Below are 27,420 nucleotides of genomic sequence, written 5' to 3'. Positions count from 1 at the left end.
AGCAGAAGAATACGTGGCTGGTACACCACACTTCGAAGCCGAGCTGCTCTGCCTGTTAATAACTACAGCTCTCACAAAGTGCCTCTCTTCTTCAACATGTTTCACAAATACTGTCTCACAAGGCCAGCGTCAATTGGAGACTAATTGAGAAAACACAGCATATATTTCTAAAATAGTTCTCCTCAGATTCCCTTCAAAAAAGCACTAAGAGAGTGCCAAGTTTCCATTGAAATTAGATATAACTGGAGATGTGCAACCCAGCTCCACAGAACAAAAACCAGAAATAGCTTTGCTTGAGTCATCAACAGAACTGACTCCTTTCCAGGTCTGAATCTTTTTGGATATGAAATCTCTAAAATTTCTTCTGATGGAAAACTTGTTTTGGCTTGTTATATAAGTTTAACACACATGTTTACAATGTTTTTGCATTGTTAGGGGCCTTGGAAAGTTGTTTGGGTTACAGTCATGAAATGGGGCTGACTACCCTCAGGTTGTCACATGAACTTTTGCTCATTTCTCCACTTTAACAGTTACCATCTATGATATTTTATGGCTTGTCTGCTTGGAAATCAGTGTTCTATTACCATAGACATTAATAATGCAGACATGATGGATGTCATGCTTGTGTTTGTCAAAAGCTTAAAGGTTTCCTTTCCTTTCACAGATTACACTGCTAGCCAACCTCCTACCCTGCAAAGACATATCAGTAGGTTGAAACATTCTGGAATATTTCCATGATTAGAAAGTTCAGGGTAATTGTATGATTTATGACAAATTATAAATATATACACTCACCCTTCTCAGCAAGTATTTCAGGGGCAACATACGTTGGTGTTCCACACACAGTAAATATGGGTTTCGTAACCTGCTTTGCAAGGCCAAAATCTGCTAGCTTCAGTGTAGTAGATTTATCTGCATTATGCTGAACCTATACTCAATGAAAAATACATATGTTTAGTCCTGATGCATTTTAAGAGAGCAAAACATAAAGGAAGTATTTAATAATAAACAGGAAAAAGTTCTAATAATAGTGCCTTCAAGTAAAGCAACATCAAATGGAAACAGTATTTTGATAAACAGTATTCAGAAAGTGTTTTTTCCCCACATATACTAAGAGAGTGCAGATATTTAAGAGGACAAGCAATAACAGAAAAATAAAACTTTGTTGTACAAACTCTGGTACACTGTACTTTCCAAGAAATGAAAAGGAGGAAGAAAAAAATAACCAAGAGTCAATGAAATATTATTTCCTCTTGGCAAAGTAAACTCTTCTTTTCCCCTAGGAAAGCAAAGAATGCTGTGGGTGCCTTTATGCTTAAATGCAATATTCCCAGATAAACTACTGACTTTACAGCATTACTTGAAAAGCACATCTCCATCGTACTGGCCTAATAACAAAAACAAACCAACCAACCAACCGCTTTACTTCCTTTGCAAATCACTTTGCTACTCTACCTGTTGCCCTGAAAATAAATGAGTCACAGTCATAACATAGTAAGAGTTAGAGAAATGGATCCATGCAGAATGTCCTCCTAAATGGGTCTTTTCAGCAGTTCTCATCTCCTACATCCACCTGGCAACTAATTAAATCACTTCTTCCCATTCTAATTTTGTAAGCATGGGTCTGCATTTGTCGGGAAACATTATTTTAAGAAACAAAATATGTCAATGCCATAGACAGTGGGATCAAGTGCACCCTCAGCAAGTTTGCAGACAACACGACGCTGAGTGGTGCAGTTGAGACACCTGAGCTATGGGATGTCATCCCAAGGGACCTGGATAATCTCTAGAAGTGGGCCCATGTGAACCTTCTGAGGTTCAACAAGGCCAAGTGCAAGGTTGTGCACATGGGTCAGGGCAATCCCCAGTATCAATACAGACTGGGGGATGAAGGGATTGAGAGCAGCCCTGAGGAGAGGGACCTGGGGATACTGGTGGACAAAAAATTGGATATGACCTGACAATGTGTACTTCTAACCCAGAAAGCCAACCATATCCCAGGCTGCATAAAAAGAAGTGTGGTCAGAAGGTCAAAGGAGGCGATTCTGCCCCTCTGCTCTCATGAGACCCCACCTGCAGTGCTGTGTCCAGCTCTGGGATCCTCAGTTCAGGAAAGACATGGGCCTGTTGGAGCAGATCCAGAGGAGAAACACAAAAAATGATCAGAGGGATGGAACACCTCTTCTATGAGAAAAGGCTGAGAGAGTTAAGGTTGTTCAGACTGGAGAAGAGAAGGCTCTGGGGAGACCTTAACTGCAGCCTTTCAATACTTAAAGGGGCTTATAAGAAAGATGGGGACAGGCTTTTTAGTAGGGCCTGTACCGACAAGACAAGGGGTAATGGTTTTAAACTGAAGGAGGGTAGATTCAGACTAGATATAAGGAAGAAATTTTTTATGATGAGGCTTGTGAAACACTGGAACAGGTTTCCCAGAGAGGTGGTAGATGCCCCATCCCTGGAAACATTCAAGGCCAGGTTAGACAGGGCTCTGAGCAACCTGATCTAGTTGAAGATGTTCCTGCTCATTTCAAGGGGGGTTGGACTAGATGATGTTTAAAGATCCTTTTTCAACCCAAACTAGTGTATGATTCTATATTCAAAGGCTAAATCATGAAGAATGTAGTATTCTTAATACTGGTGACTCATATTCAAATATTCTTTAAGAGGTAAAAAAAGTCATGAATTTGCTTTAGATGAAAAATGGTCTGTCTCTGGAACTATGGGGAACGCATCAGTGGCTAAAATGTCTACAAGAATGCCAAGGAAATCTGGACTCCAGTTTTCAATGGACAAACTGGAGTATAATGGGACAGGTATACTCCATCTTTAACACCTCATACTTTGCCATCAGACAGTGCTTGAGAAAGCCAAATTTAAGATGGTCTCTCTTACAAGACAACTAAGGGCACAGAGGGGACAAAATTTGCTCTCACATTATAGCTGACTAATCCCTGTTTATCATCTTTATGGAAACTATAAGCACTCACACAATTTTGATTAAGCAAAAAGGTTTTGGTTATTTTATTTTTTTTAAGAAAAAAATTACATTACAAAATAATACATTATAACCTGCTAATCCATTTTTATCTTCTTTATAGAAAATATAAGCACTTGTCTAGTTTTGATTAAGTAATACATTTTGGGTTTTTTTCTGTCTTCCTAAGAAAAAAAAATTTTTAGTATGAACCTGAAAATAAAGTTTACTACAACCATGCAGTCAAAACTTCTGCAGAAGAAAGCTGAAATGCCTTAGCTATTTTCTCTATTACATTAGTCAACCTCATGATGGTTTTTTGCCATGATGCACTGTGGACACAGCTGACGAAACTGAAAAATAAATTACAAAGGCAACAGTTACATTCTAGAGCTGCATCTATCCACAGGATTTATATTCTAACAATAGGAGTAATAGTGGTAGAATGCTACAAAAACTCACAACTGAAATATTCAATTTTATACCTACTATGAAAATATGAGCAGGAGCTTCTAAAATCATATAAGAAATTTATGTCATGTGGAATTTCAACTAATATTTTTCATGCTACTGTACTAAGACAAATAATACTGAACTGTCTATATAAATTTTTAGAAACCAGCAGGGGGGTGGGGAGGGTGGAGAACACACTGGTCTTAATCCCAATCCCCAAATCAGCAGGAAACGTCTTGCTTTGTAAAATACACTGTTGTACATTTGCTTTTATCAGGACACCAGACTCCTAATCTCTCATCACAGCACAAGGTGGCAACACTGCACCATCTGTTCTTCCAGGACAAAACCACTGAGTCTTCATTTTACTTAACAACGGAACAGGTAGGAACAGCATGCACTATGTGTATATTTTGACAGCTTTGTGACAGTCATTTCAAAGACAGCATGTAACCTGTCAGCATGCCTAAAAACCTCAGCATCTTCACTAACACTATGCTCAGAACAACTCAGTCAGCTTGGGCAGAGAGCATTCCCTGCATCGCCAAATTTGTACTCTCCAGTCTACCTTCCGTCACCTGGTATCACCCTGAGCATGCAAATATGCTTCACTGTAGAAACAAAAGCTTCTCGGGTTGCTTTTATTCCTTCCTGAGGCCAGACTACTCACAGCAGTATCACAGAAATGTATAACCTGTTCAAGAGAAACCTAGCCTCTGACATCTACAGTATGTCCTCTGTGAAACGGTGAGAACAAAGCAAAAATGGTAACGTTAAATTAACATATTAACCTTACTGTGACACCTAAGAGACAGCTATTACTGTTTCTGCATTTAAGACTACAAAGAATGGTTCCAAAAGTCCATTTAAAAGTGTTGCCTTGTCTTACCTGCCTATAGAGTTGAGATAAGGAAGACCAGTATTCAGTACACTTTCTATAGACAGACATTTTAGGCCATACAACTACTTTGGTAGTTCAACTGCAAGGGAAGCCAGTATCTAGCAGTCTTCAACTAAAGATAGCCAGAATTGCTCACTACTCTCTCAAATACAGATGCCATAGCAGGATATTAGAATATTGTCTGGAGATTTCTAGGTATCCCAGCCATACATCCAGAAGATTATAATACACAAATACAAAGCCAAGTTCATCTTCAAAGAAGGGATAAATTGATCTTTTCCTTTTCTCCTGTCTGTTGATGACTCCCAGTAGTTCATGCTCTTGTTTGTTTTCGTATCTATTCATACCTACCTTGTGAAATCCATCAGTGTGTTTAAGATGATGATTTATAGCATAAGTATTTCTCTGTATGCTCTACATGGTAGCAGAGATTTTTCTTATAGACATCATGAAAGCAAGCTACCCCATGGGACATTTTGTATGTTAGAAATAGAGGTAAAGAAAAAGTACTGCTTACATGTTTGAGTTTCAGACAACCCTCGCTGCTAGCTAGAAGAATCTCTATGAAAAAATCTTACAGAAAATTCCCTATGTAGGTTTATCATACTGAAAGCTCTAGACAACTAACTGGTGAAACAGGATTTTAGCTCAAATGCACTCCAAAACCTCTGACAGTGCTTTGTGTATATGTAAATAGTGTCACAAAAGCAAAGTTAAAGGACAGAAAGGCTATACTTGAAGTTCTCATATATATGAAAACTTGAGAGAGAAAGAGGGCAGGAAAAAAGGAAAAAAGCTCAAATGCATAAGAAGCTATAACACTTCTATTATTTATGAAGCTGAATGCTAAATAATTACCCTATTAGTATGTTTGGGAAGCATACAAGGAGGTAAGTGTACAATCAGAAATACAACCCTCCCTCTTCCTTCCCCCTAAAAGAGGGCAAGGAGGTGACTTTGTGTCTTTTACAGCTATAACCTGGAAAAACACCACTACACCTTGAAATTAATTTCTCTCTCACAAGTCAAGAAATGCCAGCACCTGTAGAATTAAACAGTCCCTTAGCTAAAAACCTTGCCAGGAAATTCTGCTGGTAGCATTAAAGAAGTGACTGACTTCTTTTGTGGGACCAAACACACCATATTGCTCATCCTTGGTAGCAAAGGTTTTCTTGCTGAACACCTAGTCCTAAATGAGGTGATTCTGTTAGCAGATGGGAGGGAGTCAGAGCAGCTGTCTTCACACCAGCTGTCAAACAGATTTTGTTTCTGTAGTGCAAGTCACCACCCTTCTGCCTCACAGCTATGCTGCAAGGAGTCTGATCACTGTGGGCACACACAGTAGTGAAAGAGGGAGGGGGAAACAGAAAAGGATGATGGTGAACTGCTACAGAAGCTTATAACTAGAGGACAGTTCCATAAGAGGAACAGTTGTGCGGTGAACTAATAATTAAACCAGGTTTCCTACTCTCTCCTGTGTCAATAATTTTAAAATTCACTAGACATCAAAGTGTATTTCCACCTTTTCCTCTGTAAGGACAGAAACAGCTTTCCTTTTTTCCCCAGCTGCTTATTTTCGTGAAACATGGAAATATTTTTTTCCCCAGTTTGCTGCTTCTCTGTCAACTCTGATGGAAATTAGCCAGTACATTCAAAAGTCATTAGGAACAGGGTTAGATTCTCGCACAAAGCAGGTTTACAGTAAATAAACGCATTTCCTTTGTAAAACAGACCAAGGATCTTTTCTCTTCCATCTCCCATTTGCTGAAAAGGGTTAGAGAAAAAAAACTGTTGACAAGAAAGGACAAGATTCACCTGACCAAAAGAAGACCCCAAAGTAGGACAAACAAGTCAACATCTAAAAGTACATACCTATTTCTGTCCTCTATGTACAAAGTCTAAGGAGACTAAATCAGACTTAAACACCCACTGTGCAGGAATCTGAAGTGAAGCAAGATGTATCCCACAACCAAGGACATCCTTGCAGGATGCCAGCACTTCCAGCACTATGCATCCTCTCCAGAAGGCTTCCCCCAGCCCCTGACCCACCAAATTTGCTTCAATCCTGTTTGTTACTGTTCAGCACTGACTGATGTTAAGAGGAGTGGTAGCTCTCCTTCCTACTCGGCTGCTACTGCTCCAGTCACTCTGAGGAGGCAGACTCAGCACATTAAAAAGTCAGAAAAGCCAGAATCTTGCTCAAATGGCCTGTATTTATAGGGTTGCTTATTAGATAGCACATGAGCTATCCAACACTATCAAGAGCTTACAAACTCATTTGGTTTGTTGAACAGACTTAACTTTTCAACAGGATGCTTTATGTAAACGATATCTAATACAGGTGTTCACAGCCAATTAGCAGCAAGGTGAAAATGGAACAGGTACAATTTGCTTTCCCATAGCATTTGGGTAACACTGATCTCATATGACAAAATACCTACAAGCTGGGAGCCAGTCTGTCCTTGAAAAATATTTTCTCTCAGAAGGGGCAACATGATTATTTCAGTGCTACACAACTTTGTCACTGCCCAGCAATCTCTGTTTTGCAGTGCTGTGAACTAAATGTGGAAACAACCTGAAGAGACCTGTGTCTTGCCTCTCTTTACTTACCTGCACCACTGCGATGATTACATAGGAAATGAAGCATCTGGTCTCAGGTGTTTCACATGCACTAGCTTATTTTCAACAAATAAGAAGGAGCAGAGCCTGGTTCATAATGGAAAACCAGCTTCTGGAAAACGCCCTGCAGTTCTAAGTGGAGTTTTGTTCTAATGGCAAAACGAGGCATGAAGGCAGGGCCTGCAAGCCTACTTCTTCCTGCAAACAAGCCACTTGCACTCACCATCTTCTATTTACACACAGACCACATACCAAGTGTTTTCATCAGACCGAGCAGGATGCATAGCAAGACCCAGTATAGATGTTCTTGGTTAGTCAAAAGGTTTGGGAGCAAACTGTTCAGGCCCAGCCTTGTTCAACCTCTGCATGTCCTACAGGCTACACCTGATGCTTTTCTCCAGAAATACACACTGATTTCTTCCCAAAATTAATTCCCTTAAAGAACTGAATGGCACATAGGACTAAATCATCTACTACCTTTTTTTCTGATTAACTATGATCTTCCACCAGCAGATCAAATCTGATTTGTTAGAGACTGGCAAATATTTGGTATCTCTCTATCAGGATATTTGGAACCTTAGTACAAGAGTAACAGACGATTAGCAAGGGAGAGTTGCTTACTGTTACTGTTCTACAACGGGTGTCTTGTCAAGTGTCAATACTGCAAACATTTCTATGCACATTCACACATGTGAGTAACTCTATTGACTTCAGTGCTGGATGCAAAGAATGTAGCCTCAGAAATGTGATGGAAAAAAGAACTTTTCTCTTCGGCATGAAGTTAGTATTTGAGCTGACTTCAGAGCTGTATTTCACCAAAACACTCACATTTTACTGTCAGATTATTTCAAACAACTGCATCATACTTCTGCTCCTAAGAAAATAAATTGTCACAAGATAGAAATCACTACAGTAGAGGACTAGCACAGCATTCTGCAGGATGTGTGACTGCAGTGGACAAAAATTCCACTAAACAAATAAGCTAAATTAGCAATTTTAATAAATTTTGGTCTGCAGGAGAGATGCTTCTCGATTCAGTGCATTCTTCTTGCAAAAAAATTCATCCTTGCATACCTAAAAGTCAGATGCTAAGTAACAGACCTGATTTCCAGAAAAATACAAATGCTCACTACCCAAAGTGACCAAATGTCAGGTCATTTTTATTTGAATTTCTATCTGCAAGCACTGCTATCTGCAACGCACAGCTGATCTACGTGAAGTAAACTCTAATGTTAATTTCACTTCAAAATCGTACCCATTTTTCCAAACAGTCCTGCCACAGTGCATTATCTCTGCATAATATTTGTTTAAAAATATTCAAGGATCAATAACTAAAAGGAAAATAAACTCAACTCCTGCACATATGCAATGCGTTTGCCCATACTTACCAAAAGATTCTCTGGTTTGAGGTCCCTGTGGACAATGTTCTTGCTGTGGATATAAACCAGTGCTTCACACAGGTCAGTGATCATGACAGCAGCATCGTGCTCCGTGAACTTCACACTTTCTATGATTGCATCAAATAAGTCCCCTCCTGGGACATACTCTAGGATAAGGTAGATCTCAGCTTCTGTCTCGTACACTTCAATTAAGCTTACTATATTGGGATGAGAGAGACTCCTGATGATCAGAATTTCACTTTCCATCATGTCCTCTTTCCCCTTCAGCTTGGATTTATCAACAATTTTCATGGCATAGATCTGATTGGTATCACAGTGGCGACATTCCTTCACCACTGCAAAGTTCCCATCCCCAATAGTTCTGCCAATCTCATAGTGTTTTTCCACATCAGTCCTGTTTTTAATGGCATACCTCCGACTTGTGTTTTCCAATCCCTGAGCCTTGTTTTCTTCTTTATTCACTCTGCGCTCCCCTGTTTTTTCTCGTCGCGCCATGTCACTCTCTCTACATGTGATATTCCCCTCTCTTCTGGCACCCTCTTCTTTAGACCTTTGCCCCTCTCTGCCCTCCCTATGTGTTTTAGATGGTTTCTCAGCATCCCTTGGAGTGTCCTTCTTTAGCCAACCACTTTGGTTCATTACACAGCTACTTCCATTCTCTTCCTTTGCTTCATGAGTCAGCTGCAGCCCTTCTACAGCATTCTTCTTGATTTTTATTACTTCCTTCCCATGGTTTTCATGTTTCTCCACATCTCTTTCCTTCTCAATGCTCCTTTTTTGCTTCTCCAGCCCTTCATTAACATTCCTATGTAGGGGCTTCCACGTCCTCCTACAGCCACTATCTTTCCAACCAACTTCCTCACCTTCCAGACAAGTTTCTGAAGGTTTTCGGCAATTCCTGATTTTTGCATTTCTTTCTACATGGTACCTCTGACATGCGCCTGAGTTCAGATCTCTGTTCTCAAATGAAGCCTCAGCCTGCCTTTCCCTTTGTAACTTTTGCCTGGCCTGCCTTTCCTGTTCACACTTCTCACACCTCACCACCTCCTCTGAACTCTCTTCTAATCCCTCCTCAGAACTCCTCTCGTGGTTAAGGTATCTCTCGCTTTCTCGGGTTTTTCTAGAAGGCTTCACTCCTTGCTCACTACCCCAGCTCTCTCTAGTCCACTTTTTTTTGGTTCTCATTTTTTCCTCTTGCTTTGTCTTGGCTTGACTTTTTCCTTCATGTCCAGCTACCAGTTTGGGAGACATGCTATTGCTGCAGTTCTTGGTAATTTCAGTCTCATCAAAGCCACTGTCCACTTTTGAAGCCTTGTCATACAGCCTGCTCTTCAGTTTTTGGGACTGCTCCTCATTCTGCTGAATGGCAGCACTGGCAGCGTAAGGATTTTCAGGATAAAGTTCCTGTAATACCACTTCCAGGTTCTTCAAAGTGAGGGGCTCCTTCCCCATAGCTATGAATGCATCACCTTCCCTGAAGAAGTCAGAGACACTTCGGATTTCTCTGCCTCTCAGATTGTAAAGCTTTCTCACGCGGTCATTCTTCCAGCGTGGAAATCCCAGAGCTTCTGAAATGTCAGCCATCAGCTGTTCAAAGGTCTGGACCGATCTCCTGTTGAGAAGCAAGGTTATCCTTCTGAGTGTGCGCCCGCCAGGTTTCACCACTGTAATAATCCTTGGCTTCACAGGACTGTGCTCTGAATGTATCGTGTGAAAACCATTACGGGGATTAAAAAATGGGGACCTATGACTGCTTTCACTCAAACATGGTTTTCCATAGCTTCCATGACCAACAGGAGGACAAGTCCCTTGTAGCTTCCTCTCTTTTACTTTTGAGCTTGCATTGTGTGATGAATGGTCAAACAAGCCTCGGCATCCTAAGGCAAACAAAGAGCAGGCATATTACTAATTTTGCACCATCAGGTCTTTCTAAGCAATAGTTTTTCTACATGTCAGTGTATGTAAGGGTAGGTCAGTTCAATGCTTATAAAGAACTCTACCTGCCACCAAAGAAGTAACTTCACATACACACAACTACAAACATTTTCAAGTTTGTGAGAAAATGTAAATGCACTTTGTGACAGAGAAATGCTTTTTAAAAAGGAAAAATATTGGAAACAGATCCTTCTCCTAAATTCTCTCATCTCCAAAAAGCCTCAAAAAAATGGGGTTACTTCTGCCAGGATTGCATCCAGATTGCTTAGCGTTCTCTTATGTACCTGCCATGAACTCACTCAATTCCCTTCTGAACCCAATTACAATTTTGGCCTCTGTAAACCCTGTGGCAACAAGTTCCACAATTACATTGTATAAAGTAAAAGAAACTAATTACTTCTGTTTCAAAATTGCTACCAGATGGCTATGTGTGCATAACCTTATATTCTTATAATTACCTCCTCTTCACTTTCCCTGGACCATTCATTTAGTTTCTAGACTTCTATAATAAATTAAATAAATGAGATTCTTTTTTAAAAGCATTACTTTTGCTATAATTTTACAGCAATTTTATAGTACATTTATTAGTAATGTAGTTTAAATTTTTCCCTTAAAGAAAGGCCATCTTAGTTTTGTTTGATAATTGCAGTCCTGGTTTTCCAGTATTTTGGTTTGACTTTTTTATTCCAAAAATTATATAAAATCACACAAAGTTCTGAATATCCTCTAGGGACATTAACAGTTTTTCCTCTGATACTTCATCTTAGAAGACCAGCCAAAGAAAACAGCACCACTCATTACATGTAACTCTGAAAAGGAAGAACTGAAAGCATAACACATGGTTATGGACAAACCAACCTAGAACATAATTCACTGTCTATAAACACAACAATAAGCTAAGTATAAAAAAGTCCACTTAAAGTACTCTGATTTCTTGTACTTATTAAGATTAAAACTTGATTACAATGCAATTCTTTTCAGCCTCAAGAAATAAACTTTCAGAATGAGATCATAGAGTGCTTCCAACGCCATTTAATAGTCTTGCATTTCAATTGGAAACAAACATTCAATATGTATGAAATAACAAGACCAAGCCAAAAGAAAGCAGCCAGAATGATTACTGAACCACTACAAGGAAACTCCCATACACAAATGGCTTATCTCCCAGAGAATCACAACCATTTTCATCCATTAGTATGGTGATATGGTCACAGTGCAGTGGGCAAATCCACAAAGGAAGATCTGCGCATATGAGCGTTCCTCTTGGTGTCATGGTTCACACACATGTGTTCAAGAGTTCTGGCAAGCTTAAGCCTACTACATTTTGGTTTTCAACTGCTGAAAAGCCATTTTCAGTATCTCAAGCTATGTATTTTTATTTGTCCTTTTCATCAAGGCATAATAGAGTGAAGAGGAAATACGCCTCCTCACCTAGAACAACAAACAAAAGGGAAAATACAACAACTGCTGCAGCATTGATTTGCTCTGCCTCAAAAATAGCACATTCAAAAGGCTGGGGTTTGAGTAGGGAAAGCACACGAGGAGGCACTGCCACAGACCTCTCCTCCACTGTCGGCTTTGTTCGATGTACGATAACGGACACTGCTTAGTTGTTAATACTCTCACCGGCTCAGCGCTGCGTGCCCCCCAGCATGCCCCTTAACTCTTGGCTTCATTTTCTTCCTCTGCCAAATGAGACAGATCCTTCTTCTCCAAATAAATATCACAAAGAAGCCCAGCTGCCAGCACGCTGGTTGAAGACGTAAGCATTATATAAGAGCTACGTGTGACTAATGCTTGGTGGTTGTACAAGTTATTTCTGTCTTCATTCTGCTTTTTAAGGATGATCTCTTGTTATCAAGAGATGACTACATATGTGCTAGTGATTTTTCAGCAATCAGATATTTACATTCTACCCAGAATAAAGCCTACTGTGAATGGGGAAAAAACAAAACAAAACAAAAAATTCAGATGTAATAATAGTTCTCTGAAATCTAAATCAACTCCAGAAGATGTTGGTTACCAGGAACTGCCAAAGCTCTGAATTTAATCAACATTTCCAGATTCTTACATACCCACTGTCATCAAAGCATTATCTTGCTTATGGGAACAGTGCATGACATTTTTCCTGTTTATAATCTTGGTACAACATTAAAAAAATGCTGCACTAATAATGACTTTTCCCACAGATTATGTTTCTCCCAGCTAAGCCGCTATTATCACACCTTTCTATAAACCATTCATTTCAAGTGCCTGGCTGCACTGTTGATTGTTTCAATTACCCAAACATCAATTATGTTTCCTTTCTTCACTAAATCAGCTAAGCTTTAAACAGAAACCAAGTTTCCTTTTTCATTCTATAACTAATGGAATAAGAGCAGTTTTATGTAATTATTAAGAACAATCCAGGAATGTGTTTTTGTGCTTTTTAAACTGGCAATAATATTGCATATTTTTCTAAGGTGAAAAAGGAAGTTACATGAATGCTTAAATCAATGCATAAAGGAATCTCCTAATGTTTCCTGAGAAAAAGGAAAGTGTCAAATTTTGTTAAAGTGGTGGTCACAATGACTATATATTACATAAAATAAAAAATTAATTTCAGTAGCCTGTTACCACTATTTCAGTCATAGTTTCTGTTATTTTCCAGTTATGCTATATTTATTTTAACTGATACATATGAAGCAAGCCTCAATCTGTCAGGAAAGTGCACACACTTAAAGCAGCATTTCTAGAAAGCCTTCAAAGGTCACACACATACACAAATCCTATAGCTAGAATTTATATTGCTTCAAAACCTTGTTTCCATATTTATATACAAGTGGGAGAGGGAGGAAGAGGGAGGTGGGATCAGAAACACTTCAATGAGTCTGAGTACTGGCAAATTATACATCAGAGAATAAAATGTGTTTTTTCTTTTACTGTCTTACTGAGAGCTAATGATTATCAAATATACATATTTCTTATAAATGTTAGTATGGATGGATGTATGCATGTATCTGTCTATTTTTATCCATATACACATCTATCTATACCTGCCTGTGTATCACAAGTATCAATACATAGGATGATGCAAAAGATTAAGAAGGCAGAAGAGTGTAGGGGAGCAGCATGGCTGAGGACCGTTGCTGTGGAAGGGCAGGGATAATGCAGCATGGCTGGTGAAGGGCACCATGCGTGCCACCTAAGCCGTGCACGTGGGCACAGAAGAAAGAAAACTGGGACTCGCAGAGTGATACAGAGCTCCAGATGATGAAGACATGATGGTCTTGTAGGGTTAACGATCACACCAAGTCTCTAGAGAAGCAAGGAGGATGGGACACAGAAATTTGAGGACTCAAACAGGTAGCAGGAACAAGAAGTTTAGCACCTACTGATCAGAGCACAAGTGCTCCCTGGAGAAAAAATGCTTGCTGCAGGGAGCACAGCTTCTGTGGTTCATTTTTAAAAGCCAATTTGCAAACCATTTGTGATGGTCACAGTCAATCCCACTGAGCAGGAGGGAAGGCATGGGGGGAAACTGCGAAAATTCCTCTAGGAGACCTTTCCTTGTAGGGTTTTGACTCATACTCTGGACCTGGAGTAAAATAAAGCAAATTCAGAAGACTTAAGCTCTGAATAAGGTGTGTATACAGAGCTTCAACCAATCTTATCTCAAGGAATTGCCTGGCTACACCCTCTACAACAGCAGAGTAATGGGGTTTGCCAGAGGTCACCTATTCTTGCAATTAAAAATGCACCGCTGCCATTTGTCCTTCAAAACTTATCTCTTCCCTTGACCCGTCTATAAGTTTTTGTTCGTTAATTAAAAAAATGCCACTCATCTTGCATTCCTTCTTGGTTCTCCTGCTTGAGATCACAGTTTCAGTAATTAACTGAATGGTTTACTCAGCAGCTAATTCTGCTACCAAGTCACAGGTTGAAGTGGAATTAAAGTTTTACAAAGAGTATTACAACACAATTTAAAACAGAAGGCAACACTGAAATAGGATCTAGTTATGGCATTGCTTTCTGTGAATAAAATGATGTTATTTAAGCCCTGCAGTTTCTTTAGAGGGCCTTGGATAAATGTGAAAGCCTCCACTTTCCATGAAAACTCCCATGAAAACATTAGCAGCATTCTTCATGCAAGTAAAGTTGTACATGACAGAAATTGTGTATCTAGGAGTTATTTCAATATATTAGTCCAAATATATCATAAACAAAATACTGTTTCAAACAGGATGGGAAAGAATATCACTAAAAAGGTCTTCCTGCTGAGCGCATGCAAAACAAAGACCATAGGAAAAAAAAAATTATCTTAATTGGAACCCAAAACATTTAATTCATGTCAAAGCATCAACAAGTATCTTAAAGTACTTAAGGGTGAAGAATGCTCTAGTCTTTAACTCAGAGCAGCCAAGTATGTAGTTCACACAGGTTACCAGTGTGCATCAGCAGTCAGCTCCAGGATGCAGTCTGAGTCCTCTAGAAGTATGTCAATCTTGATCTCCTCTTCCTGCTGTAAATTATTAAATGTTGCAACTTTCAGGGCTAGGGCACATTGTTAGTGCCCAAGACTGAAGTAGTAGTGTGACAAGACTCAGTGTACTAAATTAGTTACACGGAAACAAAATATGATCACAGGCATCCTTTTACAGCAAGTAAATTTTACATGGGCATTATTTACATTCCTACTGTTGGAAACACTACAGGTGAATTTTTCTCTAAAGAGCCATAGCTGTAGCACCCTCTCTTTCTTTCCCTCCCTGCCATGCATTTTAGGGCAGAGATTTTGTTTGAGGCAGGACTGATGGTTATTTCAGCAGCAAGGAAAGGCAGTCACACCGTGTCAGTTTTGTCCAGATAAAATCCTGAGTAGAAAAAGAAAGTCAAATTTCACAAGGACTGGATTGAGACAGTGCCAAACGTAGCAGGACAGTCCCTGCTAGTTCCAGCCTGAGCAAGCTCCAAAGGCTCACAAAGCTCAGAGGTATGGCAGACCTTGAGGACCCCAGCATGCTTCAAGCCAAGCTTCAAAATGTCTCTTCCACTGTAATAGCTACTTTAGTAACTGCTAGAGGAGGGTCAAGCACCAGAACTAAGACGACAGTTTGTGTCTCCGTCTTCTTGGCAATCCCAGAGTGCTCCTCTGTGTAGAGACTGTTTAATTCAGACAAGAGTAGACAGAGCAGATCATGAAGGAAGGGAAAATCTGAAAATGGGGCATTCAGAGGTATTATGCAAGCCATTTCAGTGGGAGGTCAGTGTCTGGCTGCTTTCAAAAACCCCACCAGCTGTCAGGACGAGACAGTGAAGTTAGTAAGAAAAAGTGGAAGGTGAGCAGTTGAATCAAAAGTCTGGGATTCAGTAAAGGCAGCTAGGCTTCTCACACGGAGACTGAGAGTCCCTAACAGGAACAGAGGAGATTGGAAATGGCTTGTCAGAAGGGAGACTGGAAGAAAACATGGAACACAGGGATTTTGCTAACAAAGGAAACATGTACACAGAGCCAAACAATCAGGGGATTGGGAGAAGGGGGTCACTCTGTCTTCCCATGTGTTATGGAAGACAAATTGGCCCAGCAAAGAGACAGAATTAGAAATTTCTTATAAAACAGGGTACAGCAAAGGGATTAAAAATGGAAGTTGATTGGGGAAATGCCAAGGAGAGACACAATACAGTAGGAGCTAGGAGAGGGAGCTGGAAATTGCAGGGGGAGAAGAGGAGGGCTGGGAATAGGAGAGGGAACTGAAAGGGGTATTGCTTTCCTGGTATCACCGTCCAGAATCCAACCAGCACATAGCAGGGCCAGACACTAACACTGAAAAAGGAAACCCAGTGAAGAATTCACAGAATCACAGAATTGTCTAGGTTGGAAAAGACCCTGATGATCATTCAGTCCAACCACCAACCCAACATTAACAGTTCCCAACTACACCAGATCCCTCAGCGCTATGTCAACCCGACTCTTAAACCCCCCCAGGGATGGGGACTCTACCACTGCCCTGGGCAGCCCATTCCAACGCCTAACAACCCGTTCTGGAAAGAAATGCTTCCTAATATCTAGTCTAAACCTTCCCTGGCGCAACTTGAGGCCATTACCTCTTGTCCTATCACTTATTACTTGGTTAAAGAGACTCATCCCCAGCTCTCTGCAACCTCCTTTCAGGTAGTTGTAGAGGGCAATGAGGTCTCCCCTCAGCCTCCTCTTCTCCAGACTAAACAACCTGGGAGGGTAAGAGAAAAGAAGTTATAAGAGGGTCTGGGACAGACTGCAGGAAATGGAGCAAATAGGCCCATAGTTAGACACTGTCTGACAGCAATTCCTATGAACTTTGATACTGGCTGATAGCAATTTCTACGAACTCTGCTGACACAGTGGCAGCAGATGGAGACTGTAATAGGGTAGCAGTAAAATGTGAGGGTGAGAATAAGAGCAGGTTGGGAAGTCAGGTTGGATGCTGAACTTGGGCAAAGGGATGGGATTGAGAGCCAGCAACAGAACTGTCCTCACATGGTCTGCTCCCTTGCAGCTCTTCGTAAGGACATCTACCTGATTTTGCTGTCACTTACCATATTAGTTCACCTTGATTTTTCACAGGAAAAACTACATGCACAAACAGGTGACTACATTACAAGAACATTACCAAGGTCATCATTAAGACAAGACAAAATTAAAGTTATCAGCATGACTTGAATTCACTTCCTCCTTGCATACAAGATCAGAAAAACTGCATGCACTTCTAAACTGTGTCTACTCCAGGGTACAGTAGATCCTCTTTTACAGATAAACTGGAATCAGGACTGTGCCGTAAAAAAATCTGTAATTAGAAGAGCTGAAAAGTGTGTAGTGAAAGAACACAGGAAGAAGAATAGTTTCTCTGAGTAAGGCAGTGCAGCCCTGAAGAAGTGGATTTTCTCTCAACCAATTCTATAGAGTTTCAAAGCAATCGATTTAATCTAGATTTCTCAGAGAGGATTACATTCTGGTGGCCAAAATAATATCCTGAGACCTGATCCGCAAACCTGCTCAGTGCTCACAGCTGCAAGAGAATATACTGGAAGAGGTACTTCAGACACAAGGTAATATAACACAACACATAGAAAATGCTAGGTCATCCCAAAATTCAGGACCTGGGCACCTCAAGTTGCATTCTTCGCCAAATTTTAAAGTACTTTTGACTTTAGTTTTTTTCACCTTCATGGGGGGAGCTGGACAAGAGAGGGCCAGGGCAGGCTGCAAAGGGGTATGCAGTTCATGCCCTCCCTTTACAGGTGTCACAGAGATGCTAATCCATGTTTGTTGCTGTAGCAATAACCATGATGGAAAAGCCCACAAGTTAATAAGCCTGCATTAACAGCAGGGTTCAAAAAGCATGCAGTGAAAGGCACGAACAGCCAGGGTAAAGAGTAAGTAGATGCTCATTAGGTAAACTGTGTCCATCGTATGCACTGATGGAGCCACCACAGACCCTGGGGGGAAAAAAGCAGCATTTGACAGTGTAATTAATGTTTATATCTTAATGCACAGGAACACAGACTGGGGGGACAGCACTGCTAATAAATAGTCATAAAGGCTTGACTTTGTAACCTGAATAATGTTAGATTATAAGTACCTGGCCTCGTAGAAATACATTTTTTTTATACATTGAACAGATACATTGAACAAATCATGTGTTCAGAATACATTTGATGGCAAGGCAGTAAATGGTATTATAAACATGGTTTACTAAACAAAATAAGTACAGTCTAAGTATTTTTAGAAGACCAAAGTGTATTTTATCCAATTACATTAAAAAAAACCAACTCATCATGGTATTTACACTAATTCTTATCTGCATTAGCTACTGGTGCAGAAGAAAAACAAAACCATGTTCAATATTACAAATACTGTTTATCAGCTTAAATCTTCCAAGAACAGTTTTAATACTGTCACAATGAACAAAAAAAAAAAATTTAAAAAAAGATTATTAATTTCTATAACATCATTTCTGCTACCCTAATGGGTATCTCCAGTCATACTTATGCCAGCACATCCCATGTCCAATTTGCACTAGTGTAATGAAGATCAATCGCTGACCCAACCTAACCCAATTTGTAGAAACTAAAAATCACTCAGCAGCTTAGGCAGTATTCTAAGTTCACCAAAGAAAACCAAATTTGGGCTCATCTACCAAAAGGGAAAAAAACCACCACAATAATATCTCTATCTCATAAATGTACAGTTTTAGCCCTAAAAGATCCTATAAAATTAGTATGACAGGTTTCCAAGTTCATTATCTTTCACAATTTCACATCAAGCATGCTTAAATTTGCATGCAATATTATTTTTCCTTTAACTGTCAGTCCTGCAAACTCAGCTGTGTGTCAAGTTGGGTTCCTTCTGTCCCACACGTCACTAACAGAACTAAAGTTTCTCCCGGCCAAATATGTCTGGTACCATTAAGTAAGTGCCAAAGCGTCAGCTGCGAGGAAAGAAAACGTCCTTAGTGGCTTGTCCTAGACTACAAGAGTACGGGAGATGCACACCTTTGTACCCACTCCCTGACTTCATAAGGACAGGCAAGATGACTTCAAAACTTTGCATCATGCACCATATCTTCAACATCTATGCTTTTTATTTTAAGAGTAAAAGCTTTTTATTTTAAGAATAAACATCCATTATGTCATGCAAACTGGAAACTAAAGATCTCCAACTCTTTCAATCCCATAAATGCCTATTCTCATTCTTCCCCAGTCTTTCACTCTAGAAAGAAAGAAGGGACTCTACTTCCTTTTCCCTGCCCATTTCTCTCACTCGCTTTTCACTGTCGGTTTTGGGACACAGACCTCTGAGTTTGTGGGAGATCCTAGAAGGCAAAGAGTACCAGAGCAGCTAAAAAGCAAGGAGATGTAATAGCAAAGGTGTTCCCAAGATGGGGAGGGCTGTCTGAAGGGAGAGCCTGGGTAGAAAACCGTGTAGCTGGCCGGACTTCAGCAGAGGGAGGGAGCCTGAGGGGTGCCCTCACTGGATCCCTCACTATGGCTAGATAAGCTCTGGATTTTTCCATTCTGAGGATGGGTGGTGCCTCTGTGTCACCTCCAGCCCCACTGTGGGTGCCATCCTGCAGTGAAATGCATGTAGGAGGCTCAGCATGCAGCAACATGTGACCATATTTACTGTATGAGAACCACAAGGGATAAATAACATTTATCAGCCACCTTTCCTTCTTTCTCCTCAAAGAAGATAAACTCAAGGTTTTCCTTGCTTCTCTCCCACTCCCCTCTCCACTTTACTAAGTGTTCAGAGCCCCTTTGCAGCCTGCCCTGGCCCTTTCTTGTCCAGCTCCCCCCATGAAGGAGCAGCAAGGTCCAGACTGCTGCAGGGCAGCCTGGTTTGCTCTCTGAGTGTTATGTTCCCTTTTCCAACCTTGCAACAGTGGTTGGACAAAAGTTACCTTCCCAGGCGCTCACCTCCTTCCCTTGCAGGCCCACGGCCACCCCACTGTATAGTTAAGGATTTTCTAAATCAAGCCATTTGTAATAAAAAAAATAAAATATTTACAGCAAACACAGATGGCTATTGCCATGTGTTAGTGTTAAACTGAGCTGAATCACCCCCAGAGCAGCAGATGAAGGTAAAGATTTCATGTAGTCTGGTAATGAGTCACAAGTGCCATAAATTATTTTTTTTTAATTTTTTTTTTTTGAGCAGAACCCCACTTTCATTATCTGCTTTCTGACATTTTAAGGGTAGCAAATTAAAAAGCGAGCATAAAGAAAGCCCTTTAAAGAAGTATACAGATGCATAATCTCTAAAGACTAAGTGAAATGTAAGACTGCACGTGAAATGAATCAGTGCCTTTGGAGGTGTGAGGCTCAGTTTAAGTTGTTACCCTGCATAAAACCAAAAAAAGAATATTATGAAACTGCTCATTTATTTGATTTCTTTCAAAAGATGACAGGCTGTGTATTTTATTGGGAACAGCCATGGCTGTGTTATGCAGTTTGACAGCTTTAGGGTCTGCCCCAGAAACCAGGGAAGTGAGCTCTGCAGTCCAGAACCTTCCATCAAGAATCTTTCAGGAGAGGGACAGAACTGACAGAGGGAAACAAAAACATCTTACACAACTGTGATATTTGCCAGGATCCATCTGGCAAAGCCCTCCATGTGTTTCTCAGTGCTCAGTGTACAGGGAGTTTCACTTCCACGTTGATGCTCTTGACTCCTGAACTACCATATTTTTCAAATTAATTATTCATGTTTCATCACAAAGTAAGCTTTCACTGCTTTTTAATCCTGTTAGCCAACATTGCCTCAGTCAAAGGAGCAGGACTGTGTTTCTTCTTGTGGGAGATTTTATTTGCATTGCTTCCTAAAATCTCAACTTGATGACTAATCAGTTGCAACTGAGCAAACCCAGTGAAAATAAGAGAGCTTGCAGAGGTGTCACTGAGGGTTTAATTAGGCTTCTAGATCCTTTATTACCAATAACCTTGTTGCATAACCAAAGCAAAGACCCAGCCAGAGTCTGATTCTCCATCTGGTTTGCAAAAGGGTCAATTACCCAGAAGTTTTCTTTGGAAATTTGGCACATTTAAGAGAGGTTAACTTGCATAAAAATGTAGGATTCCAAACCCCATTATTATAGAACCACTTTTTCAGAAGAGACTCATGTATTAAAGTGAACATTGCAAAATAAAATGTTTTGCAGAACTTATAAAAGAAAATGGGTTTCTCAGGGAAAACTCTAAGCTAATGCTAATTAGACTTAAAAGCATGATGACAAGCAGAAAGATCAGGATTTTCACAACACCAGACAGTTCTCAGCATTTCCATTAACTATATTACTTGGGGTGACAAGAAAACTAAAAAAATGGAGTATATGTGCAGGCTAGCAATACTGATTGAGTGGGAGATGGTGTTTTCAGAATGATTACCGAGAGTTTCTTCTAAGAATATATGACATAAATAATTGTTTTGCATTCTTACAATAATTTGACTGAGTAAACTAGACTAACAACAAAGGGAAGATGGTAAACATGCCTGACTTTCATTTGCGGTGAAGGCAAACTACTGCTAGGTAAGATGAACAATTTGCAAGCATTATCAAAACTCTAAATTTACATTAGACCAAATCAAGGCACTAGCTCCCCCTCCTTTTTTCATTCTTTCTTGTATCTGGTGAAGACTCCAGAAGGACAGACCCAGTACCCTGAAAATTAGAAAAACCTGGAAAACAGTATACTGTTAAGAAGGGAAACATCACATTCACCTCTTTCAACCACTACATTTTCAGCTCTGATCCAAGTTGCACTGCAGCTAATTAAAAGATTCACATTACCTTCGGTGAGATCTGGATCAGACCTAACTGGGGCTTTAAAGTCACCATAATGTTCTGATGCTAATTATATTTACAATAAAATCTATATAATGCTGATTTCAAATGTTGTTAAATGTTTAGGAAAGCCAAAGGAAAAGAGGAAAACCATTGACAGATACCAACTCAATTTGACCTAGAGCTGTTGGAAAAGAAGGAAGGATCACCAGCTTCCCTGATAACTACAAAACTATAGATCTTTCTGCAGAAAACAAAGCTAAGTAATCTTAGAAATGGGGAAATGAATCCCACACAACTTCCCTTAGTCACCACATGCTGAAAGTCCCGCAGATGCCAAAATTGTGAAACTCTGCAGATCATGACTAGAAAAAGCAGCAGTGCAGACAGATACAAAGCATATAGTGACACTACCAGGTAAAGATACATTCAAAACTCAGGTTAGCATGCCCAAGGTAATTAACTTGAGTATAAAAAAAAAAAAACAAACAATGAAGACACAGTAACTTTAGCACAGCTCAAATTCAGAGGCTTGAACAGCTGCCAATATCTTGAATTAAAACCAAGTTATCTTATCTTTGCTGACAGTTTAAGTCCAATTAACCAATTCAGGTTAATGAACCACAGATGGAGATTTACCAGAAGCTAGCTCTCAGCTAATGTCGCCCAACATCCTACAAAAATTTTCATGGAAAGAGTCGTGCCATTTCAGGAGATCCACGCCCGTTACACTGCAAGAAAGAGATTCTAACTTTGCAGGATCAGTTTTATCCAGAGAACCACAGGATGGCTTCCCGAGATATAAAATGCAGCCACCTCTTGAGAAGAGCATGACAGAGTTGCTATAATAACTGTATTTCTACTACATAAATAATATGTTTTCTAAACTTGGTTTCACCTACTGACTGTTTTGGGACTCTGCTGGTTCTCAACATTTCAGAGTCAAGACTGCATTTAGACCATATTAAAAACACAAGAAGTGTCAAGAAGAAAAGGGGGGGGGCTAAAGAAAAAGTAGACAAGGAGGTGAGAAGACAAAGTTGCATGCAAACATGCATATACATACATTTTCATTTCTATATAAAGCCAAGAGCAAAAGCATGCATGATGATTTGGTTTGGTGATAAACTCTTAGGTTATCCCCTCAAACAATATAGGTTGCAATCCAAATGCTCAGAGGAAGAAGCCAGAACTTTCTTATACTGTTGCGAGGGTTTTTTTTAAAAAAAATGAAGTGTTTCAGTACACAGCATAGCAAAAGTTTCAGTTTACCGGGTTGTTTTCAAACACCGTGTCTCACAACATGAAAACTGGTCCATTGGCTCAAATCAGTGGCCCGGCCAGCCCTGCTGACATTGTGTACTGAATGCACCCGAGGAAGGCAGAAAATAACGCTGTGCAGTGAAAAGTTATGGAGCAGTTTTCCTATAAATATCTGTTCTGTTATTAAATAGGAGCAAACATAACTGATGTAACTACAGAAGTCAGGGGAGACAAGGGCACAACCGGCATTCTTCCCCCGGGAGGTTTGGCTACCGCATGTCACAGCACCCCCATCCGACACCACAGCCCTCCCCACCCATTGAGCCTGTAACCCGCGTAGCTCCAGCTGTAGTAATTTCCCAGCCGAGGGAAAATTCACCACCCTTAAAGTGTGTTTGAACACGCAGCTGTGCAACAGCTTAAAAAAAAAATCGCCACATCGCGTGTTATTTACTTTTTTTTTTTTTGCAGAGCATCGGTGCTCTCTGAGCAGCCCACGAGCGTTCACCCCAAGCGAGCGGCACCCACACCGGCTACCAAGAGCGCAAGTTACTTCCAATCTTCAATTTTTATGGGAGCGCGGGGTAACGCCGCGGAACAGCAAGCGCCGGCTCCACGCTCGGACCTCGAGGCTGGCTCCTGCCCCTCGCACGGCTGCTGGGGGGTGTCTCGGCCTGGCAAAGGGAGCACAGAGACCCTGTGTCCCCCCCCCCCCATAGCGCCCCGCTGGGAAGCAGCAGGGACCCTCTCCCCGGCTGGCAGCAGCCTCTCGTTCCGCTTCCCACGGGCTGCGCGACGAATCCATTTCATTAGTTTCCACCACGATACAAAGCGGAGCGTTTGTGTCTTCTCTTTAATCAAAAATACAAGTGATTGAAGGAGCGCGGTGGACTAACCAACCCCAGCTTCGCACCTTCGGGGACCCCCTTTTTTAAAAGCCTTCCTTCCCTCCCAAAGCCTCCGTCCCACCGTCCTACGGGCACCGCTCCTTGCTCCGTCCCTCCCAAGCCGCCCCATCTCACGCCCCAACGCCACCGACAGCTCCCCCCGCTCAGCGCAGCCCCGCAAGGACCCGCGGAGGAAGTTTCGCCGCCGGAGCCGCCCTCACCCCCTCCCCGGAGCCGGGGCGCGGCGCCCCCGGCTCTCCCCCATCCTCCCCGGGGCAGGGGGGTGCCCCCCGGGAAGCGGGGTCGAGGGAAGGGGACACTCACCCGCGCAGTGGCCGTAGGGGCAGCAGGAGCCCGCGGCGGGGTGAAGCGGGGGCGGCGCGGCGGCCGGCATGGCGCGGGGGCTCGGCCCGGCCCGGGGGTTGCCCGCTCCGCTCCGCACCGCGCCCCACCGCACGGGCGGTCTCTCCGCGCCGCCTCCCAGCTGTGAGGGCAGAGGGCGGGAGGGAAGGAGGGGACCCGGCGGGGAGGCGGCGCCGCGCAACGGCCACACCAGCGGTCACACCTCCCCAGCCCGCCCTCCCGGGGCAGCCCCGCGCCTCCCCGCCGCCATCTCCTCAGGCGGCAGCCCGCGCCCGCTCTTCTCCCGCCTCCCCCGGCGCCGCAGCCGCTCCCCGCCTTTCCCCGGGGACGCCCTTCTGTCAGGGCGCGGCTACCGGGGAGTCCTCGTTTCCCCCCTCAGCCGGACGCCCACCCGCCCGGCACGGGAGTTGGTTGTGCCGTGGGGCTTCACCCGTCCCCGCGGGTGTTCCCCGGGTGGCGGGACGCGAGGCGCGGCTGCAAGGCCCCCCCGAGTGCAGACAACGTCTGTTGTAGCCCCTTACATGCCAGGCAGGCTTGGTAAATCATCCAATTTGGCCTGGATTAAAAAAGACAAGTGTTAAGCGATGTAAAGGGTCTGGAGCACAGGTCTGATGATGAGCAGCTGAGGGAACTGGGGGGGTTTAGTCTGGAGAAGAGGAGGCTGAGGGGAGACCTCATCGCCCTCTACAGCTACCTGAAAGGAGGGTGCAGAGAGCTGGGGATGAGTCTCTTGAACCAAGGAACAAGCGATAGGACAAGAGGGAATGGCCTCAAGCTGCGCCAGGGCAGGGTCAGACTGGATATTAGGAAGCATTTCTTTCCAGAAGGGGTTGTTGGGCGTTGGAATGGGCTGCCCAGGGCAGGGGTGGAGTCCCCATCCCTGGAGGGGTTGAAGAGTCGGTTGACCCAGCGCTGAGGGATCTGGTGGAGTTGAGAATGGTCAGTGTGAGGTTAATGGTTGGACTAGGTGATCTTCAAGGTCTTTTCCAACCTAGATGATTCTGTGATTCTGTAAATAAAGTGTATGTTGGACACATCAACAAACTGGTTGCCCAACGTCTTCGTAAAGTATGAGGAGGTGAGGAGGAACACAGAGTTAGTTTCATCTCCCCGTGCCGCAGCATCCAGGCTGCCCATGGGATGCCGGCTACGCATCTGGCACACGTAGTTGTTTGGAAACTATGTGAAGTGGCAAGCCACAAAGCTGTTCTAAGGATTGTATGAAAAGAAGTCAGACCATTTGCCATACTAAGAAGGAGACGCAATTTGATAACAGCACCTACATACCTTCATAGGGGAAAATACCAGGAATTAAAAGGCCCTTTATCCTTGCAGAGGAAAACAATAATATAGAGTCGACGTCTGGAAGCTGAAGTTGGGCAAATTCAAATTAGAAATGTTATCAATGGGCATGAGTAATTGTTGGCACAAATTACAGAAGGAAGCTGTGTTTTCTTCTCTGAAAATCTCCAAATAAAACAGGATGTCTCTGTGGAAAATATACTCTATCCCCATAGAAGTAGTTGGACTTGCCACAGGTGTAATTGGATAAAATTTATTGGCCAGGGCTATCTAGTAGGTCAGACTAAAAGATTTAGTGTTCCATCATTCTGGCCTCAAACTGTATAAACAGGACAAAGCAGAACATGCTAAACATATCCCTTAGACTCTGATTTCTGTCATTTATTGAAAGTTTTGTCCAGCTGCCCCATTCTATTTTACTTCCGGAATAGTTCATCATTTCTGAGGCAACGCAGTTTGACACAAACACCTTTGTAAATGTAGATCTTGATCAATATTTATCCTGAAATGTATTTCACTGTGCTCTTTAACAGCTGAGTGAAAAGACATGGACAGAAAGCTCAAACACATTTTCTGGCTCTTTGACACAGAGCATTTATATTTTGCTAGACTATCTGGTGAATGAAACCATGTAAAATAAAAGCGTAGACAAAAACTGTCGTGTAAACTAGTCAAACCCCAGGTTGTCAAAACCTGCAACACATATAATACTAAGTTAGCAAGTTGCTAACTAAAAATTTAGCATAATTTCACTTTCGTTTGAAATCTTCCAGGCTGTTTAAAATTTTAAAAACTCTCTAATTCCATTTTTCTTATTTTTCCCTTACACCCTTGTCTAGAGCTTGTTAATCCTACAGTCAGTCATCATTATCTGTTTGCCCTGAGTAACAAAGTTATTTTCAAATAATAGATCTTTAGGAATACCACTGCCTGGAGGAACATAACTAAAGTGTTGCTTTTAAGTAATTTTTCACATGTGCAGCTTGTATGGTGCAACAGGCTACCTCTTCTATCACACTCAATACCCATGGAAATCTTGGCTTCACTAAAGTCAGTGGGAGGAGTCTTCTGCTATTCCTCATCTTTCACATGGTTCTTTAAACAGTGCTACAACTCATTTCTGCAGTTCTTGGCATCTCAATGACTTAACACTCTCTTAAGAATCCAGGATCTGTGTTCAGTTCCTGGCTTTGGGAGTCCTCCGACAGGTTATTCCACATTTCTGTGTGTGACCTTTTCCACCTGTAAAATGTGCATGACACCAGTTAAAGGGATCTGCTGTCTATAGATGCAAAATCCTTAGAAGAGCTAAGTATCAATCCTAATTATCTAGTATTACTCCCTGCAGTTGGTTTCTGAAATAAGAATGTAACATGACTCAAAAGTTATTACTAAATCAGTAATACTCACATCTCTTAATGTAGAATGAAAAACAGATGAAGAGTGAATACAGACTTCTAAAGACATCTCTTTCCTACTTGCCTCTGGAAATGTGTCACCTCTCCCTTCAACAGTGAAGCTGATTTCCCTTCAATCCACTTTTTAACCAGCCAGTGATCTCACCCATCCCACTCCTCTACTAAACCATTTTCAACTTCCTTACTATTTCCTGATAAGCACAAACAAGAATCACAAGATTTGCTTCTCAATAATGCCCTTTTAACCTGTAAGAATGCATAACTGAAATGCACTGAAATTGCAGGCTAATGACCATTTGGCAGAAAGTTGTCAAGTACACATCGCCACGAGTTGCACACCCAGGTCATACACAGCATCTACATATGCCTATGACTGATAACAGGTATGTTGGTACACCCTTGTAAATGGATGTTCTGTCTCTTTTAGAAAGAAATCCTGCTTTCTTTTGACCTTGTCCTAAACTCAACAATTTCCTTCTGCCTTAGAAATCACCTGTTCTTTCTCTCCCTTTCCCCCTCCTTTGAGACATGGAATTCTGCTAGCTCCTGTTCTGTTTCGGGGGCTGTAATTAAAGGAGATCTGTAAAGCAAAAGATCCTACTGAT

The 27,420-nt window shown here is 41.8% G+C and overlaps 1 protein-coding gene across 2 annotated transcripts in view; it reads right to left on the bottom strand.

Moving 5' to 3' along the window:
* Positions 1 to 24,195, bottom strand: part of DCLK3 (doublecortin like kinase 3) — a 30,741-nt gene extending 6,546 nt beyond the window's left edge. For both annotated transcript variants that reach the window (XM_074841703.1, XM_074841712.1), the window contains exons 1-3: positions 24,057 to 24,195; positions 8,336 to 10,224; positions 796 to 928 (exon numbers count right to left, since the gene is read on the bottom strand). In XM_074841703.1, coding sequence (XP_074697804.1) covers positions 796 to 928; positions 8,336 to 10,224; positions 24,057 to 24,126 — 2,092 coding nt within the window. In that variant the 5' untranslated portion in view covers positions 24,127 to 24,195. The remainder of the gene's footprint in view (positions 1 to 795; positions 929 to 8,335; positions 10,225 to 24,056) is intronic.
* Positions 24,196 to 27,420: the final 3,225 nt, after the last annotated feature.

Source organism: Strix aluco, chromosome 1 (genome assembly GCF_031877795.1).
Source record: "Strix aluco isolate bStrAlu1 chromosome 1, bStrAlu1.hap1, whole genome shotgun sequence".
Classification (NCBI taxonomy): domain Eukaryota; kingdom Metazoa; phylum Chordata; class Aves; order Strigiformes; family Strigidae; genus Strix; species Strix aluco.
Note: the sequence above shows the minus strand (reverse complement) of the source record. Positions and strands in the feature narration are given on the sequence as shown.